A 19214-nucleotide genomic window follows, 5' to 3' on the forward strand; every position below is an offset into this window, starting at 1 on the left:
GAGGAACTGGCGGTGGTAGGATACGGTCTTTAATCTAATTTAGCTTCACGCTGGAACTCATAGAAGGCAAGGGGGGAATCGTATTGGTGCTGCTATCGCTAGTGGGGTGAAATCAAAGGCAAATAGATAGTGGTTATACTAGTAGTAATGGCGGCAGCAACCTGCTCTCCCTTTCGCGTAAGTCTGGCTATCTGTTTGAAATACTCTTGGTTCTATCCTCCTGTTGCATGTGCTCCTCTAAATAACGTCATTAAGGAGAGATGCTGCAGCTGGTACGATTTAATTACGAAACGTTTCCGAAATGTTTCCAGGGCAGACGCAACCTGACTGTATTAATACATTTGCTCACTTATAGATACGATAATAAGTAGACAAACGTACAAATTCGCTTCATACAGTGTGATCACACATTCAGTGAGAGAGACACAAGATCACACAGTGATCTATATTTTCTAACCTTTAAGGATAGAGTCTAGGTCACCTTTCTATATCGTTTACCACAAAAAGTACCATTTTATCATCCGACCCGTTTTCACATACCTTCTAGCCGGCTCAACTATAATCATGTTTGCACGTTAGGGATATGTAGGTTACTTGCTATCTGGGTTCAACCTTTACAACAGCAATCTACTGTTCCACTCTATGTCTACTGGAACATTTCTCTCCTTCTCTTAATGTTTCTCTTAATGGAGTTGACGTCTTTCAATCAACTATTGAAGCTACTTTTCGTTCGACTAAGCGACGACTTTCGTGCGACTCCCCGTTTCGTAATCTTCTACCAATTTGGACCTACACCGTCTAAGTCGATCTGAATTCTTGAAATTGTTAAACGAGAAAGAACCGCCATCACAATTGTTTTTCCCTGCTCGTTTCGTCCTTTTCTGTGATCGGGTTCACGACGTGGGATCCTTCCTACTCCTTCGTGAGTCCTATCCTGACTCTCCTCTTTCAACTAGTCGAGCTAAAAGCAGCAGAAAACAAGATGAGATCGTTAAACCGCTGTGTAAAGTCCGTTTCCTTGGTTCGGGGAGGGTTTATTTTTAAGAAAGCTTATAGGTAGCCAATTTGATATGGCTTGCCCTCAACTGCACTGCCGACATCATATGTGCGCACTATGGATGGCATTGATAGTCTTCTTAATGTTATCTAAAGCTGTCTTGTGGCCTTTGCTCTCGTTGCGGGACTGGTGCTTCATCGTCGACAGTTTCGTCCGGGTCAACACTTCAGGGACGTAAAGCCACGTTTTTTTATATCCTCTCTGTGTGTTGCTGAACAGTTCTTACCTGGATCATCTTGTCCACTGACCGCTACTGAATAGTAAGTGGTTGTGGTAGAAGGGCTGGCGAAGTCAAGGTTCTGGTTATTTATGATTCTTTTTGCCCCTCTTACAAGTACCGCAAGTAGCCTGCGCCATTAATATGCGTACGTATTTAAAATGATATCTGTTTGTCATTTTCTGTCATGTTTTTCCGTTCGCACCTTCATCGATAGGGTAAACTTCTGTCTGCATTATAAACATCAGTCGTTGTTAGTAACGAGTAGCGATCGGTATCCATAGCCTTACAGTATCCATAGCCTTGATTTTTCTTTCCTTTTTATATAATTATTTGATTCGTAATCGTAAATAAAAATGCGTACGTTATACCTGCTTCAAATCTATTTCGGTTTACTAGTTAACCGTTTCTTTAACAAGCATTATCTTCCCTGTCTGAAAGCATTTATTTGAAGCAGTAAACTTTTTGAAGCTGTAAACTTACCAACGTGTCGTTGGTAATTTTACAGGTTTACTAGACATTTGATAAATGTAAATGTTTTATAAATCTAATGAAGGATACTTTGTCTCTGCTGTTAGACCTATACTATATCAGATATAAACTGAATAGTCCTTAAACGCATATGTGAAACGTTTATTTTTCATTTTCAGCCTTTTATTTGCTCTCTCAATGCGCCTTATTCGTTCTGGTATATTTTTGCCAGATTTTCCTGGCATGTTCCTGATGGTGTGTAACAATGGCTGACGCTTTTGACCTGCTGCTATTACAATGACGGGAAACATGCGAGTGCTTTTGCATTCGTTGAGAATGATTTGCAGAATAACGGGCAGCTTCCGAAAACTAAGGCTAGAGCGTTATTACGTTGAACGCTTTTTATTAAATAGGAGAGCCTGAGGAAACGAAGTAGTATCCGTATGTTGAACGAGCCACAGCAACGGCATAGCTTTACCCGTGCCATGGGTATGGTAATCTGGCTGCGTTTAGCCTGTCCGTAGCCCGTTGCCTTCTGCTACTGTTACCATCGTCGCGTTATTCCATCCCTGAAGAGGATTCGCTTGCTTGCCCGTTGCACAGTCCTCGACCAGTGTAAAAAGGGGGCGAGTCATGTGATTTGGGTAATAGTGGGGTTCGGCTAGCGGGACGCCATTATCGGTTACTCCATATCGAACTCTCAAGCGACTAAAAAAGATAAATATATGCCTTGGATCCCTTGGTTTCACCAACGAACTATTTGAGCCAATGAGCATGAAAATTCGCTTGAAGAAGGAAATTGTATGAAACTGGTTCAAAGCAAAAGGCTGAGAAAGTCGCATAAGGGAACTGAAGGAAAGCAAGAGAAATTAAGTTTGTGTTTAGCTTTTTCAGTATTTCACACCATCGTAAAAACATCGAGAATCGTCATACACCCAACCCAGCCTGTCTCGGTTTCCTGGTTTTTCCGCGCATAAATAAATAATGTTTGTTTCCTTCCCACGGATAGTCATCAGTATTACCAACGGTAACAACAACAACAACAGTTTTAGGTACAAACGATGACTTGAAGATTTTCCTTTGCACACCCTCCACTTTCATTCCGGAAGACATTCTTACAGTATATGTACCGACTTTTCCCCGTATCACCAATGATCTTTTAAGCTTTCTTAAAAGGGCGAATGTACGCAGGTGATTTTAGTTCAGCCGAGCGGGAGTGTGTAGCCTAAGTTTCCGCCTAAGCAAAAAAAGTCGACCGATAGCTGGGATCTGGGAGTGGCTGACGTGGCCGGAAACGTGACTCATAGTTTTGGCACAGTGTCCACGGGCATCGGCCGCGTGAAGCAGCTTTTCTTTGGCCGGCGGCAAACTAGTTCCAACACACGACGGTTTTCTTTGGCCTTGCATGTCGAAGACGAAGAAAACGACGATGACCCACCCAACTCAGCTGACCTTCATCCACTAGCCGCCTGCTAACCCCTAGTACAGCGCTAACGTACACATCTGACTCAGATACAAACATGCATACGCACATACACACATACATACATACACATAGAGTTCGCAAGCGACGCCATCGCTATAAGACCTTGTCGTTTGCTAAACTACCCACTATCGTTTGCCTAGGCTGACACCTTCAGGGTCTTTACTTCACGAAACAGCAGGGCCGCCTCTTCACAACGCCTGGGCAGACTATAATGCTTCTAAAGCTTTCGCTTAAGGCTATACTTTCACTACGCGTACAATCACTTTAGAACTCGCTTGCTATAAGGTGTGCGTATGAGGGCAAAACGATGAAGCGGAGACGAGATGCTCTTCAAGGAGAGAGTGGAGGGGCGCTCGAGCGGGGGGTAGAAAAATTGGGGCAGACAGTTACTGCTAGGCTACTGGTTCTATGACGTTATCGTGCAGTGGCAGTAGCAGCGACGGCTCCAATAGCTTCAGTGGTTCCGAAACAAAGTTGTATTACGTAGCAGTAGTTGAATGGCTGGGGATGAACCCAGTTTTAATTCGATGTCAATTGTTCCGCATGTAAAACGATCAGGCATTAAAGCAGTATCGCACAAGCAATGACAATATGTGAACGTTCGCGAACGGGTACGAAGGCTACGGCTTACTGATGAAGACCAATACGAAACGGTACTTGTAATAGTAGCACAAAGTAACCTAAAAATATATGCATATAACTTCAGTGTTTTTCCTTTCAAATATAACTCGTCTTTAAAACGGCCAAAAAAATTTACATAGAATGTCTAAGTTACTGCATATGCTCAAATGAATTACTATTCTTGTGGGCTATTAATTCGCAATCGCGGTTTTCTAAATTTTCCAGTTTTGTCGGTTTTTGTTGTAGATTATCTTCAAAATATCCCCACAAAAAAATCCATTGGCGTCAGGTCTGAAAGATATGAACTGTGCTCTATAGAACCTCTTCATTCAGCGTTTTCATCATTATGATCGCCCCGTCCTGTTAGAAATAAAATTCACCATCTTCTCTTAAGCCCCCTCTTCTAAATAGATAGCTACACAGACTCTTGTACTAAGTATAATTAATATCAGTTTCTATTAAATCACTGGGTACACCTTTTTTGAACAGCTTGTAGTATTAGTAGCAGTGGTGGATGTCAAGTACCGAGCCCTGGTCCTAGTTCGTGCTCCTTCTTGCTTGATGACTACGACCACGTTGGCAGCAGCATCAGCAACTATGAACGGATGTGATTAAGTAGAGTAAACGAGAAAAAGGCCGAAGGCAGCGTGACAACGATAAGTTTCACTCATGTGTCGTTCTGTCGTCAATATTGTGGCCAGATTTTCTACAAATCGAAGGTTCGCACATAGCTGAAGATCATGACTGAAACGAAAAGAAAAAAGCCAGTAACTTATTCGTTAGGATCTTCTGTCCGCTTAGCTTGTTTATTTCATATCTTTAGCAGATTATGAAATTATTGTGATTACTTTTTACTGAAATGTGAGTTATTGTTGGTGTTGATGGAGTTAACAGTGTAACTCGTTAGGACTTCGTATGGTCTTTCATATCCACGCCTCGTGTTCCCCCTCTTAGCATTGTCCTCGGTGGTCAGTGGGTCATTTTATCTTCTAATTAGGCACAGGCGTCTGACCCTAGTGGGTGAACCACTTGGAAAGGACATCGACGTTAAGATCCACTATGATTTTTAATCGATAGGAAATATGCACTAAGTTATTGAATCGACTATAGCATATACACAGCGTAGCTATATATACATAATTTGACAACAAAATTACATTATATAGAACTAGCTAGCAGTCCTCACAGGATTGCGATACGATCGTAAATTGCAGTTTTTTTTTTATGTTTCAATTTTTCTTTCGCCTATTGATAGAAAGGGAAGAAGAGGTGTAAACGTCTGTATGTAGGCTTACAGACATGCATAAGCGTAGATAGAAAGATACATTTATAGACAGATAAGTATACCTAAAGGGTATAGATACTATGACTGCACAAGGGCAGCGACAAAGCAGGGGAAAGAATGTTGTTATGTTGATTTTGATGTTGCTGATTGTGATTATGATATTGATAACGAGCAGTAGGTGGCGTGACCTCCGCAATAAGGCTCATACGCCCGGAGGAAGGACTAGCGAGGATGTCCAAGATGACAACGACTCCGACAACGACGATGGACAACACAAGGACTCGTGGCATGGGTTGCTGAGCAAAAATGTCAAAATTATGAATTTCAAGATAAGGTGTTTTTCCCTTGTCTCCTTCTCGCTTTATTCTGGCCACTTCTTCTTTCCATGCTGCTGCCCAACCATCGACTAGTGTCACACGCACACACACACACACAAACTCAAACCATTATACTCAGTTAGTTTCTGAGACTGACTCAGACGCACTCACTAGGCGGATGGCGGTAGGGGCATACGCACGCGTTGGGCGCGGACAAGAGATAATCGCGGAACAGACAGCAGCTGGGTGCCCCCATGCGAGTGGGCACAGTCGCTGAGACAGTTATTTTAGTCAGAAGGTGAGAACCTTTACCGTTGTCGCCGCAGCAGGAGTAACGGTAACATCGCCATAAGAATCATCATCCGCAGCAGCGTTGATATAAAATCTAATCGAGGTGGTCGCTCAACGCCCTGTAAGCTCTTATCCCTTACTGCATTTTGGCTGGTTTGCGAACCGCGCGGACTTAGCCTATTGCCTCAAGATGGGGCTGGCTTGTTCGGTCGCAGTTGGAAATCCAAAAGCCCGATAATAGCACCAACTGGTCACATGTAATCCTGTGGTTGGGTCATCGCATCAGCTCAGAATGGATCTTTACTTGACCTATGTAAGGCGGAATGGACGAAGCAGACAATTAAAGACAGCAAGTATGCTCTGTGTAATCCGATGGTGCTAAGTTTGTAAGGAACCGTAAATGGGTTATTGCTTTCGAAAAGGGCGTCCCATTATCTCATGATTCTTAGAATTTTCATTTTGTATCCGAGCCCTTCGTCGTCATAGGACGTTAGCCGAGAAGGAACAGCACCCACAATCCCCAATGAACTCAATGATTACTCCTCTGTACAGGATACTGGCTAATCGAACTAAGTCGCCGTTGTCATTTTTTCCCATTTGCGACTCCTTGATGTCCATAAAACCTCCACCAATATCGAACCCTGGTGAGGCCACATCATCCCTTCGTCGTAAATCTTATGATTGTTATAACCATAATATTTTCCATGAATTTTAGGTATACCTAAGTACAAGTAGCTGCTAACTCGTTTTTAGTAGAACGAAAACGGAAGCACAAAGCATAAATCAAAAGTGGCCAGATGGGAAAAACTCCAGCAAATCTCAGCATGTTTCGGCCGTACATCTATGGAATTAGCTTTTTAGTGAACCGAATCGATAAGACTATCATTATTAGAAGAGTTCCGTGCTAGTTGTGAGTTGAGAGCGTGGCCGACAAATGGAGAAAACTAGTGGCACTTTTACGAGGTGGCCCGTTTTTGCGTGACCAGCTCGAAAACCGACAGAAGACTGATTTTCCCCTAGTTGACAGGCGCTCGCCACGGCACCGGAAGTGGCGATGGAAGTATTTAGCCGCTCACTGGCAAGCAGCTATAGTTTGTTGTCTCGAACGGAAGATCGACGTCCACCGTATATACAATGCATATGGGGATTTATCCTGCTCTGCGAGCTATTCTGTGCTAGTGGAAGATGTGCGTGGGTGTGTTCTCCTCAGACGGTCGGTCATTGGTCGCTTAGGGCGTCAAAAGTTTGTAAGTTTTTTTCGAGTCAAACTTGTGCCTGTGGTACAACAGTCGGGTACTTACCACTAGGTTCGGCTCTCCGTAAATCTCGCGGCATACTCGTTACCCTCTCATTTTCTACCTCTCGCAACCATACAGAGCAACAGCAATGCAACGACGGAGCATCGTCGCCATAGTAGTGGCAACGAGCGAGCGACTTTTCCAGTAGACAGCTGGAGTCGCAGAGCGGGAGTTGGTAGTCGACAAGTTCTAATTAGATGAGGAAGCTCGAGTACAGCGGGACTGGAACAGGCAGCTTTTACGCACTGTGTACGCGGTACGAGCCGCACCAGCGGTCGCAACACTGGAAACCCCTCGCAGCTGCTGTTATCCGGCTAGATGTTAAGATCAGGTCTATTATTATATTTTGTCAAACCGGGACTCTAGTGACATTAATAGATGACATTAGGGTTCAGCCGATAAAGGCTCAAGCGAGAAGGGGGCCGCATAAAAGGATAAAAGAGCATTACATAGCTAGGGTAGCTGTGGCCATTTCTTTTGTACATTTACCATTATTGTGCTTCTTTTTTTATTGATAAATTAAACTATTTATATAGAAACGTCGTAATTTAACATTATACTGTAGAAGCATGTTGTTTCCCTGGAGTGTCAACTTAAAATTAAGCTACGCTAGGGTAATGTTGGTGTTTGATATGTCGGAACCCGCTCGAGAGGGTTCACCCCTCGCCGCCTGCTGGTGCTATGTGTAGCGCAGCCCTTCTTAATTGCCCACTTTTTCTTGTGCAGGAGCACATCCTTGTCATGCCTGTCGTGTGTCGTTTCTCGCTGTCTCGCCTTCGACCGTTACTGCGTTCCGCTGCTGCGGGTGGCGCTGTAAACACGCGACTAACGTGTAAAGCTGTTATCAGCGGCGAGCGCCGGCTGATGATGACAGCGGCTTTTTCGGGGGCTCGAAGAACTGGGAATCCGTAAGAGGCGATGAAGGCTGCTAACCTGCGACAATTTTAAACCCGAGAGGGGAGAAGAGACGAAGAAACTTAAAACGGGGCTAAATAGTGGGGGAAGATTAGCCAGGGACTAGTCGGGGACATCGAAGACGTGACCGGTGCAGAATTAGAGACATGGCACTCGGCTAGCCGTAAGGCCAACCAACAGGCTAAGGTATCGCTAACCATGTCTTGCTGCAATGTTCCGCTTTCTAGCTTCCGTCCTTTTCTACGGGTCTGCTGACTGCTAGCTAGTCATGTCACGGGAAAGTGGATCCGGAAAACCGAGTTGAATTTAGAAGTTTTCAGAGAAGACGACAAAAGTTACTGGTTTAAACGAATCCCACACTGTCCTGAAGCCGGACCAAGTCGTGGCCGTAGCTTACTTTGGCCACTCTTTACATGTCACTAAAACGGTGTCTGTAAGCTAAGCATCGGATCTGTTCTAACGTAGGTAAATAAGCTATCGACTGAAGTTGAATCCTCAAACAGCGGCGAATAGAGATTGGCCACAATGTGGGCACAGCGATGTGGGTGATACCGCCCTTGCATGCGCACGACAAGGACCACTCAGTGACTGACGATGACTACTGATACTACTACCTCTGAGAATCAACAAAGCCGCGACCACTGCGTTGGAACTGACTCTCGATAGCTAAGGTTCCACTAGGACCACATAGTGCAAGTAAGAAATCCCAGAGGTCGGGAAAAACTGTCTAGGCTAGCTGAGAGCTCAAGCAGTGGACTGTGAAGTGCTAATGGAATGAGTGGCGACTTTAGCCCTGAGCTATGGCCTTATCTCTCTGCTGCAGAAATTTCCTTGGCCGCGAGCTGCAGCGCGAAAGAGGGAGGGCCTGCAGCAGTGACGTACGGAAAACAGAAAATAGCTGATGATAGCAAATACTGTATGATAGAGAACAGCGATGGCTATATTTGACAACACAAGCGAACGACATTACTATCACAAGCTGCGAATACTTTATCTTAGCAGTGGCTGAAAAAGGTGATTGTTCCGGTACAAAGGCGGTTTCTTGAACGATGTGAATGATACGGCCTGCAAGTTTGTATCAAGCCCGGAACTGAACTGAAACATGCAAAAACGAGTACTTCTTCTATCTACTTAGATCATTATTCCCTATACACTGAATTACATATCGTATTCATGCACAAGTAACGCCCACTTTTGTTTATTGCTTTTCTGTTTAGTATGTAAGTCATCAGGCGCCGTTAGAAAGCGTTTGTCATTTATAGAAATGTTATATATATTACAGTATTTTACATTTACTGCATGGTACAAGTAGTGAGATGTCGAGTGCCAAAAAGTGGTCCTTTCGATGCCTGTTTTCTCAAATGCGGAACCAACCAGGAATATATATACATGACTGTGCAAGCTAACGTGCTAATATCGTCCTACTATACTACTATACATACTACTAGTGTATTGTAACATTAGATAGAGATAACTACAAGCGTCCTTTGCTTCAACTGTAAAATGTAAACTACATTTAGTCTTAAAACTACAATTGAAAGCTAGCGTCTAGATACACGGCTTACACAGCTTCTCTTTGTCTGTTCCTTCCATTTTGCTTTGTTAGCACGAGACAGGCAAGCCTGTGCACGATAAAGTGTAGGAAATTTTTAGGCTTTTTAGGGCGAAACGCCGTCTCGAGAAGGGTGTGTTTTGAGCCCAGGTGTAGAAGCAGCTACGACCATTGTTTCCGACTAAGTAAACTTCTCTAAAAAAATTCAGCGAATGCTAATGCCGCTTCTCTTGCATGTATGCACAGCTGAAGACACAATAATATGACCGCTCAGGATACTCGCGTTGTTTCTTCGAGTATGAATGGCCAGACCGGTGAAAAGGTCATGCGTCGTTCCCTCCAAAATGGCAATGCTGAGACATCTATAGAATTACAACAGAAGATTGCTCCGAGATATGCAGAGGCCTGAACGAAGAGATTAACATGGGTGTGGTTGGCTCTTCGATGCCTCGAAAAAGAATCAGCAGCAGACAACAGTAGATAGCCGACTGTGAACACGTGGAGCACGCCGCGTCTCTGCGCAAGGTTATCCTCATTCTCTAGCAATAATAATAATAATACACAGTAGGCCTTTCTGTTTGACCCTATCCGTTGGATGTTACATAGAACGTACAAGATACGCTAAGTCGTCTAACATCTCTTGAACTAGCTCACTCAGACGATGCACGACCTCCAACTCTGGCCTTTGAACATCGCCTACGCACGAAACAATGTCCACCCCCCATGACGGCACCATTACAGCCATATTGACTATTGAATAAGTGTATTTCCACTGCGGCAGAGTCTTATTCTCAGCCTATCTGCACCGATTATAGACGCACACAGAATTAGAAACCGACAACAGAAAATAATCATGAAGCTACAAATACTCTGCATACCACATCTCACCGTTTAAGGTCCCATGGTGGGTGCAGCAGTACATACGCTTTAGCTAAAAAAGCAATTTTATCCAGGCGGTAGAGGAAGGGCGCACTTCGTTGGGAAAATATTTGACAGAAAATTGCTAGCAGCAGCAATAGTGGTAGTTGTGGCTGTGCGGATCTTGTCGTTGTCGGTGGACCAACCGTATGCGTACCCAAGTAGTTGCCGTACGCCTCACATATGTGTTCCGCCCTAAAAGCTATTAATTTATTAGCGGTACATTGTGTCTTTGTTAAAGTCGAATGAACGAACAGCTTTGTGCTACCACCAGGGTGCTGAGCTTCGAGTTTCGGCCTGCCTCGGAGTCAGACCCCACCGATAGTTTTCACCTTTTACACCGTTGCTGCTGGCCGCGCATTCGCGTGCTATGCGCTCGTCGCTGCGTCACGCTGGCCGGGAATGGTGGAACGCTCTTTAAGCAGAAAATGCAGAGGCAAAAGATCTCTGTTGTTCTTCTCCTTTTCTGTACCTCTGCCTCGGTCCGTTCCCTATGCCCATGAAACACCGACCCTCTTCAAGAGTCCCTGTTCTGTTCTGAGCTCAGAATGAGTTCACAAAGCCCATAACAGCAGCCAGCTTTATAAAGCCGATGAGCAACTTTTCAGAAGCAGAACCAGCAGCATGGTGTGACGCAGTGACGACCGTCGCCAGGGCAGATCTACCCTCCTGAATATAGGACAGGGCAGTAAGCGGAACAATAAAGGCGTTGGTGGTGCTAGAGCGACCAAAGAGCTATAGCCAGCTTGGTAATCTAGTCGAATCCGCCGAGTTCGAGTATTTGGGTTGATTTGCATCCAAAGACGGCTGCGGAGGGAAGCCTACTGGCTGCTGAGAACGATAAACTGAAAGTGGGAGTGTTTCGTCGTTTTTCACTCTCTCTTTTATGCGTTCTGTGTGTGTGGCCGTCTGGCTCCCGATAATCGCTTCCTCTACCATAGGACGCGCGTTGGCCTTCAATGAAGTGCGCCAGGGAACGGCTATGAGAAGCCATTTTAATATACGAAGTAGCTCGTCACATTCTTTTCGCGTTGACGCGGAAACATGAGATCAATTAGTTATGACAACCTCTCAGCGAAGACTCCATCTGCCAGTGAAAACTAATGGTGGTCGTAGTGGGGTACATGGAATGCCTTATAATGTGTCTTTTCAATTTAACGACAGCAAGAGTGGTGAAGAAGTTTCGTAGAGACACGAAGTGATGGTAACAGTTTCAATCACTTACTGGCACGTTAATGTCTTGTTCGACGGACAAGGCTGAGAATAAGATATCAAAACGTCCCTCGTTCGGGTGACGCAGACTGGAAGGGGCAACGTAGCGTTAATATCGCGGAGCCGTCTGGAACGCCTGAGGCAACGCGGAAAGGGTAAGAGGAGCGGATAAGATCATTGAGGGGTTTATTCAACAGACAGTTGCGACGACAGTGACATTGCAACCGTATAGGGGTAGGGCGATACTATAGTACTATGCGCCTATGCTTAAACTACGTTGATCATAAGTTTAAAGGAGCGATAAGCCTATATCAAACGCGAATGGTCGCGGACATCGTTGAACTACGTTCACACCCCGTCGGTGTCTGTGTTTGTACCGTGTATAAACGACTCCAAAGAGGTGCAGGCTTGGTTCAACAATCACCTTCCGCTTGACGGCATCTGATGTAGCCGATGCTGGCTAGTGATCGACGCCGGTAACAATGGTGAAGGCAGAAAAGGAAGGATCATGCGCCTCAAAGGGGGCAAGGAAAGATAGGGTGGACCGTTGACTAGATGTTCTTCTTCTCCTTCTCACTCCTCACTGCGCCTTCTTTCGGTGGACTCGGGATTCTCACGGAGAAGATAATCATTGAACCGCAAAAGCGAAACGACACTTCACTAGCAAGTGAGTGACTATTCGAACCATAACTTAGAATAGAACCACTTGTTCGCCTTTGTGCTTAGGAGGATAAAACTATAAAATGTAAAGTGAAGCTTGGAAAATACACCACTTACTCCCAGTTTACTACGTATTAATACTAGCTTTGGGTTATTATTGGGTGCTGATTTAATTCAACAACCACATTTCACTTTTTCGTTCCGACTGAACGTATTGATTTTCCGCTGGTTGATACTCTCAATGCAGGAAACACGTAGAATGCTTTAAGCCATTATTAAAGTTTTACACAGAAGAACACTTAACTAACGTCGGCACCGGTGGCTTCCAAATTCCCCGCTGCCCCTGCACAACTCCGGCTAACCGTGGGAAGAGGAAAGCCGAAAGAACATCATAGTGGCACAAAACATCTCGGACTCAGCTGGGGGTGAAACAGGTCGGTTAGGGATCTTCTTCGATTCTTTCAACCCTCTACTCGGCTTTCTGGACTGCACGAGGCAAGACCTAGAAAACTGATCACCGTCTGGCTTTCTCTTTCTATCAATCAGAAGGTTGAATGAAGGAGAAGTCGAGGTAAGGGAAGACAAATTAACGGAAGACCACAAGGGGGAAGATGAGCTAGTCTTGGCCGGAAGCGACAGTGGGAGTCAAAAGAAATTCTGTCAAGGTACACATAGACACAGAAAAGGAACTTTTGGATTGTCCACCGCCTGCTCCAGTCTGGCGTTTTTATAGCATAAGCCGCTCCGAAGTAATTTGCCAGGGCGCGTTGTGGCTACCGCCGTTAGTGCTATCGTTCATTTCGCCTGTACCATTGAGTAGACACCCCTTCCGCTTCAATGACTCAAAAATAAAACAAAGAAAAAAGGGCGAATGAAATGGTTTCGGTTCTATAGTGTTCTTGTCGTCGTCGTCGTCTGGCAACTCTAACTATAGCTAGGCACTGACGAGTTAAGTTAGGAGAGTTCATCGTCCATGGTATTCCTGTCCATGTGGACATTATGTCAAGTCATCTCAATCGAGATAGGCATTGACCAACACAGCTGAAGCGGCACCCGTAGTTGGCTAACATATCTGCTCTTCGCACACATACATTTGAGGGGTGAATGGTGCTAGCCTGTAATGAGGCTTTACGATACCTTGTCAGTTAACACTATGGTATATGAACCAGGATCATACCGTAAGGGTAGACTGGAGCCGCAGCAAACACAAGGCGTTAACAGGGTGGACACTTGCGTGTGAAGTATCAATGCTTACCACAACCCACAATATCCCGCTCTTCACTCAACAACACTTAACTGCCAGCAGCTAACAACATCATCGTCGTACAGCCGCTTTTCTCCTGATAAGGTTCTTCTTTATTTACAATAATCGTGTTATATCAAATCACGATCAAAAAAGAAAAAAAAAACAAACAGTAGCTAGAGCTTAGTACATGAAGTTCAACAGGTAAGCTGTTTTAACAGTAACAGATGATGAGTGAATAAAAACAGTTAACAGATTGGATTTAGCATCCATTTCACATCCATCGTTCATGCAGAACACATTGAACAGCTGTTAAGTCTTCTTGCACATCCATATTCGTATACAATAAACACAACCAAACGCTTGAGTACGTGTACTAAATCACGACCCGATTTAAGTGCGCCCCTGAAGCACGTATGTCTAACTTAGTGTTGAAAATTATCTGTTTTCAGGCACTTGCAACAATTATTTCATGCGAGTCCTCCAGCATTCGAATTGAGTGCAACCACCACGGCCATTTCCGTAACATTATGGCTCTCCGAATGCTACTCCTCCCTGTCGTGGCACTAAACTTGATAGCTGGAGCACTGACCTGCCACAGCAACTGTGATTGCAAATGGAGGCAGGGCAAGTTTGGAGCTAACTGTCCGGACAAGAATATGTTCACTGTTCCGAGCGGACTGCCATCGGATATCCAGGTGATCAACTTGGATCGAAATAACTTCCAAACGCTTCCAACACGCATCTTCCAGGAACGCGGTCTCACGAATCTGCAGAAGATCTACTTGCAACACTGCCGACTGGGACGTATTGCCGAGGACTCGTTTCACCAACTGACCAATTTGGTTGAGCTGTATTTATCAGACAATCTGCTTACTGAAGTGCCTACCAAGGCGCTGAAGGCTGCTAGCCACCTCCGTAAACTGCACCTGAACAACAACCCGATCTCACAGCTGACAAACAGTTCCTTCCAGGGTCTTCAGCACCTACAACACCTCTCACTTGCCGGGTGTCAGCTGCAGCATATCGATGTGGCCGCGTTCGCTGGCTTGGAGGAGCTCGGCTCTCTTTACCTTGACAATAACCGCTTGACAATGTTGAGTGCTGAGACGGTCTCAACGCTGCCACGTTTATCTGAACTTACGTTGACCGGCAATCCTTGGCACTGCGACTGTCAATTGGCGCCTCTTCGCAAATGGATGATTCTACGAAGCATCGGCAATTTGTATGCTCCGTCGTGCGCCTCCCCCGATCGTATACGCGAAGTTCCATGGACCGAGCTGGATGTCGAAGATTTTGCATGCGCACCAGAGATCGCCCTTCCACTTAACATGCCATTTGTCCACGTTGAGGAAGGAACCAACGTGACCCTCATATGCGGCGTCCGCTCGCAACCGATGACGATCATCCGCTGGGAACCAGCCGATTTCGGCAACGAGACTTACATGGATCCCGATCGTTTCCACACGACGGAACAGGAACAGGGTCAGCAGGGTGTACACGTCAGTTCACTGCACATCGATCGTGTCCAGGTCGACGATTCGGGCATCTATGTGTGCGTGTCAGAAAACAAGGCTGGTACGACAGCGGCTAATTTCACACTGTACGTGACTAAACAGCTGCTAAATCCCGCGCATCTCGGCAAGACGGGCACGATTGGTGTAATCGCTTTTTTCGTCTTGTTGGCGATCCTTATTGCGCTCGGTCTTTGCCTATTCGTGATGCGCCAACGGCACCGCGCTAACGCCGACACAAAAGTGCCCCCAAATCAGGGCTTCCTCAAGCAGCTCGCTGTTGTTAAGACTGTTAAGGGACAACCCGAAGTAATTCCCGTTGTCGCCAGCAGTCCTAAATCGGAGTTAGACGGTACTGACAGACGGACCGAAAATGGTTCGTCAGGATACGGTTCTGATCAAACTCCGGACCTCGTTAACAAGATTAGCGGATTTGACAAAGAGCTTCACTTGTACAACGGACCAGTCGGCAACGGATACGTGAACCCGGCAGACCCAGCGTACAGGCACTCGCCGATGATGAGCACACTGAACACCACGTACCAGCAGGATGACTATGCGCTAGGTCCAATACCGGGTGAGCCCGGTCTTAGCCGAGTCTACTCCCCAGAGCCCCTCCCCCCTGTACAACCTAGCCAACCCATACCAGCCCCCGCACCTCACTGGAACGTCATTGCCGCCGCCACTGACAACCAACAACACTCCGACGCCGTTTACTACGGCCATTCTTCTCAAGGATGGGTGCAGGGAACGTCGGGATCCGTCGAACCGTCTGCGCAAGTAGTCGGCTTACCTCAAGCGCCGTTGGCACCCATAATGGCAGCTCATCATCATACTCAACAACAACAACAACAGCAACAGCAGCAGCAGCAACAACAACACCAACAACACCAACAACAACAACAACAACAACAACAACAGCAACAACAACAACAACAACAACAACAACAACAACAACAACAACAAGCGACAGGTGCAAATAATGGTAGCTGGGGTCCTGCGCCGGCGGTGCCACCTAGGGCACCAATGGGCGCCTTAGTGTCGCCGCACGGAGACACTCGATACTCACCAGACGAAGGTTATGCGGAAGAAACGATATGTTATGAGGGAACTGAAGTATGAGTTAGGAAACAACGAAGTAGGAGAACTCTGACCGTGACAACCCAAAATGAAGTCTTTTTCCCTCTAAAAGGAATTAATAAACTCCAATGAGTTTCCAAAATAAAACAGAATATAGGGTGTCTCTTGTACAATACCTGTACATAAAGTATCCGTATAATATATTTGTTACTACTCACAAAGGGCAGAGCAACGTCTTGATCTTCTTCATAACGCCTAGGTCCGTGCGCTATTCCCGCACCTGTCCGTGTTTTAGTGCTGCCCCAGTTGTGACCCACTAGTGGTCGTTGTGACTCAAAACCTGTGAGGTGCCCACCAATAGACTATCGCATACGTTTTCTTTCTCCCTCTCTCGCCCTATATCATGTTCCTAGCCTCCTGCTCTCTTTATATATATATATATATATATAAAGAAGCAATAAAAACAACAAGAAACGTCTCATACTGCCCGATGAATTAAGCAGATGTTGCTCGGCTCTCTTGTACATAACGATGTGTTCTGTCCCTCCGCCTTACGCCTTCGCCCACACTGCTGTTCTTCGAATTCTGTAAATGTCCCAAACGTGCGTGTCATACGCTTTCACTGTCATGTATTCCCCTCATGCCAACGATCCGCTCAGCCTGTAATGGAAAAAACAAGAAAACAGTCAGTAAGCGGTTTTTTCAGTCTCTCTTTCTCAAGGTGCTGAGCGTTTACCGCCATATCACTGAATTCACTTGAAGCGGCCACAAAAGATCTTGTGCCTTAAGGAAAGTGGTCTCTGCGGTAGACCTTCGTAAAAAAATTACCAAGAATCAGAGAGGAAGGAATCTCCAAGGTTCGGTAGCGGTTCTAATGTTATAGCCGCCCCTTTCAGTCTTGCTTCTGCTTCTGAAGAGCGCGGGGGAGAGAGGGACAACTCCTCCGAATAAACGCATTTCACTCACCCTCTGTTTTCCAACAAAGCTGATTCAGTCTCGTTGCGTGCGAGCCCCGAGGCTTCCGCGCCAGTTGGGCTACAACGGCAGGAAAGGCAAATTTGAGGTCATTCTTCATCTTGTTGCTGCATACGTTTGGTGGGTATGTTGGTTTGGAGCCAGATTTTCCTAATACACTTGTTGCCTTCCTGCCAATGATAACCCTCCCTGTATAGCAGAACCTGTACAAAAATAAAAATCGAACCCACACCAACAATAATAGAGAATATGAAAAGGATAACAAAGGAAGCACAAGGAGACAAGAAACGAAATCGCAATGGAAGAGAGTGTCTAACAATGATACAGACCCACCTACATGTGTAAGTACATACAATCATCGGCACAGAGATGGACACGTAGCGACCGACATCTACCGACAACGCTCGCATCACATATAATAAATCAACAAAGAAAGATAACAGAAATCGATAGACAACAAATAACACAAAGTAAAACAGCACGAAAACCGCGCCTCGGCTTACAACGAGGTATATATATATATATGTAATAATATTTTTCCACTGAGTTTCAGTAAGCCATTTTTGAAAGAGAACTGAGGCTGCTAAACCCTGACAGAAAAAAGATCATTGAAACAATAGTGTCTTTATTTCAGCACACGTACAGTGTAGAGCATGTTGATAATGAAGCTTGAACCACTAATAAAACATAGCAAGCTGAGGATAAATTCTATGAAGCAATGTATGGCGATGGACAACTCGTCGGATTTGTGCAGTCGACCAGCTGGCGACGTTATGTTCCCAAAAAGAAAAACGTATCTACCGTGTGTCTGTTACACGACGAGTAGTGGTTTCCTTAAGTTCTCCCTTCATGAGATTTACTAAGGTATGTTAGACTGTCTTAGAAGAATATAGAAAATCGAAGGACCGACAAACGACACGAAGAACGACTTGATCCGGCTATTAACAAAACAACCTGCATAATATGTGTTATATGCCATATCATCTGATTGACCTGTGGTCTACCACACAAACAGCGAAAGAGAAAGAGGCAGAAAACGAAGAACTGATGCGTACTACAAACAGACAAACAGGCAGACACGCACACACATCCAGATAAGCGGCCGCCGAGTTCTATTGTAAATATATCAAAAAAATCTGTAATCCGATGGTGATGATTGTGATGGGCAACTATTAACTGTAGAGAGGACGATAACAATAGCAAATGACGAGAAAAGAACGAAACAGAGGGGAATAAGACGGAAGTGAAAGAAGGCAACATAAACTGTGGAGTTTGTCATGACATAGGCGCGATCTGCTAAATCAATAAACTTTAATTAGTGAATTTGACTTATCAGCTATATCTGTGTGATGCAGTGATTCGTAGGGAAACTTACAAACCAGCGACGAGGCAGACTTTGTAAGCATTTCTAACACAGCACAAATGCATCGGTACAATTCAGCTAAATTAACAACTAATTAATGCACAGATACCCGCAAATACAGATCGTAGAGCTCTTGCGTTGCAGGCGTCTGTAGCACCTAAGTGAAACAAAGCGTATGTGTGTAGAGTATAATGAGTATTGCTACACAGCAGCCTGCGTGACGTGGCGTCTGGAATTAAACGAAATAAATAAATAAAGAACAGGGAAGGTCACTGACCTGACACTTGCAAAATCCGTCTGTGTCTACTTGTGTATGTGTGTGTGGGGGGGGGGGGACGACCCCGAGGAGAGAGGGGTGAAGGTATGTGAGTGGCGTGTGCAGAAGGCTGGTTGGGTGGATTTCGTCGAGGCCTGCAACAGTCGCTGGAATGGACGCCGCCAAGCCAAAAATAAACAACATGCAAGTTACGCTTTACGCTTGTGGATGACTAGGTGTTCTTCTGTTCGCGCAAATTGGAACATAAACAAACTCCACAGTTTGCGGCCATTAGCGTCGTTAAGAGTTAAAGTTAAGAAAGAAGAGAGAATTGGACTAAAAAGTAATGACACACAAAAACAACATACAAATTGAATGCAACTTGCGGCATTTGCGTCTGCAGAGGATAACACAACAAAAAACGCAGACATGATAGCCGTGGAGTAAATAATATAAGTTTAATTTATAATAAATATGTATTAA

At 45.2% G+C, this 19214-nt stretch overlaps 1 protein-coding gene and 1 long non-coding RNA gene across 4 annotated transcripts in view; one reads left to right on the forward strand and one right to left on the reverse strand.

Annotated features, from left to right (window-relative positions):
• LOC111262848 (uncharacterized) overlaps positions 1–18769 on the forward strand; it is a 136600-nt gene extending 117831 nt beyond the window's left edge. For both annotated transcript variants that reach the window (XM_022837432.1, XM_022837434.2), the window contains exon 5: positions 13996–18769. In XM_022837432.1, coding sequence (XP_022693167.1) covers positions 14074–16179 — 2106 coding nt within the window. In that variant the 5' untranslated portion in view covers positions 13996–14073 and the 3' untranslated portion in view covers positions 16180–18769. The remainder of the gene's footprint in view (positions 1–13995) is intronic.
• LOC111262849 (uncharacterized) lies at positions 300–16497 on the reverse strand. 2 transcript variants are annotated; one of them, XR_015312064.1, is made up of 3 exons: positions 16356–16420; positions 4701–4880; positions 300–4596 (listed from the first exon to the last, which is right to left on the reverse strand). It is a non-coding gene; the product is annotated as an uncharacterized LOC111262849 (long non-coding RNA). The 2 variants fall into 2 exon arrangements; XR_002681889.2 differs by lacking the exon at positions 4701–4880 and having other exon boundaries at positions 16356–16497.
• Positions 18770–19214: the final 445 nt, after the last annotated feature.

Source organism: Varroa jacobsoni, unplaced genomic scaffold, assembly GCF_002532875.2.
Source record: "Varroa jacobsoni isolate VJ856 unplaced genomic scaffold, vjacob_1.0 scaffold_707, whole genome shotgun sequence".
Classification (NCBI taxonomy): Eukaryota; Metazoa; Arthropoda; class Arachnida; order Mesostigmata; family Varroidae; genus Varroa; species Varroa jacobsoni.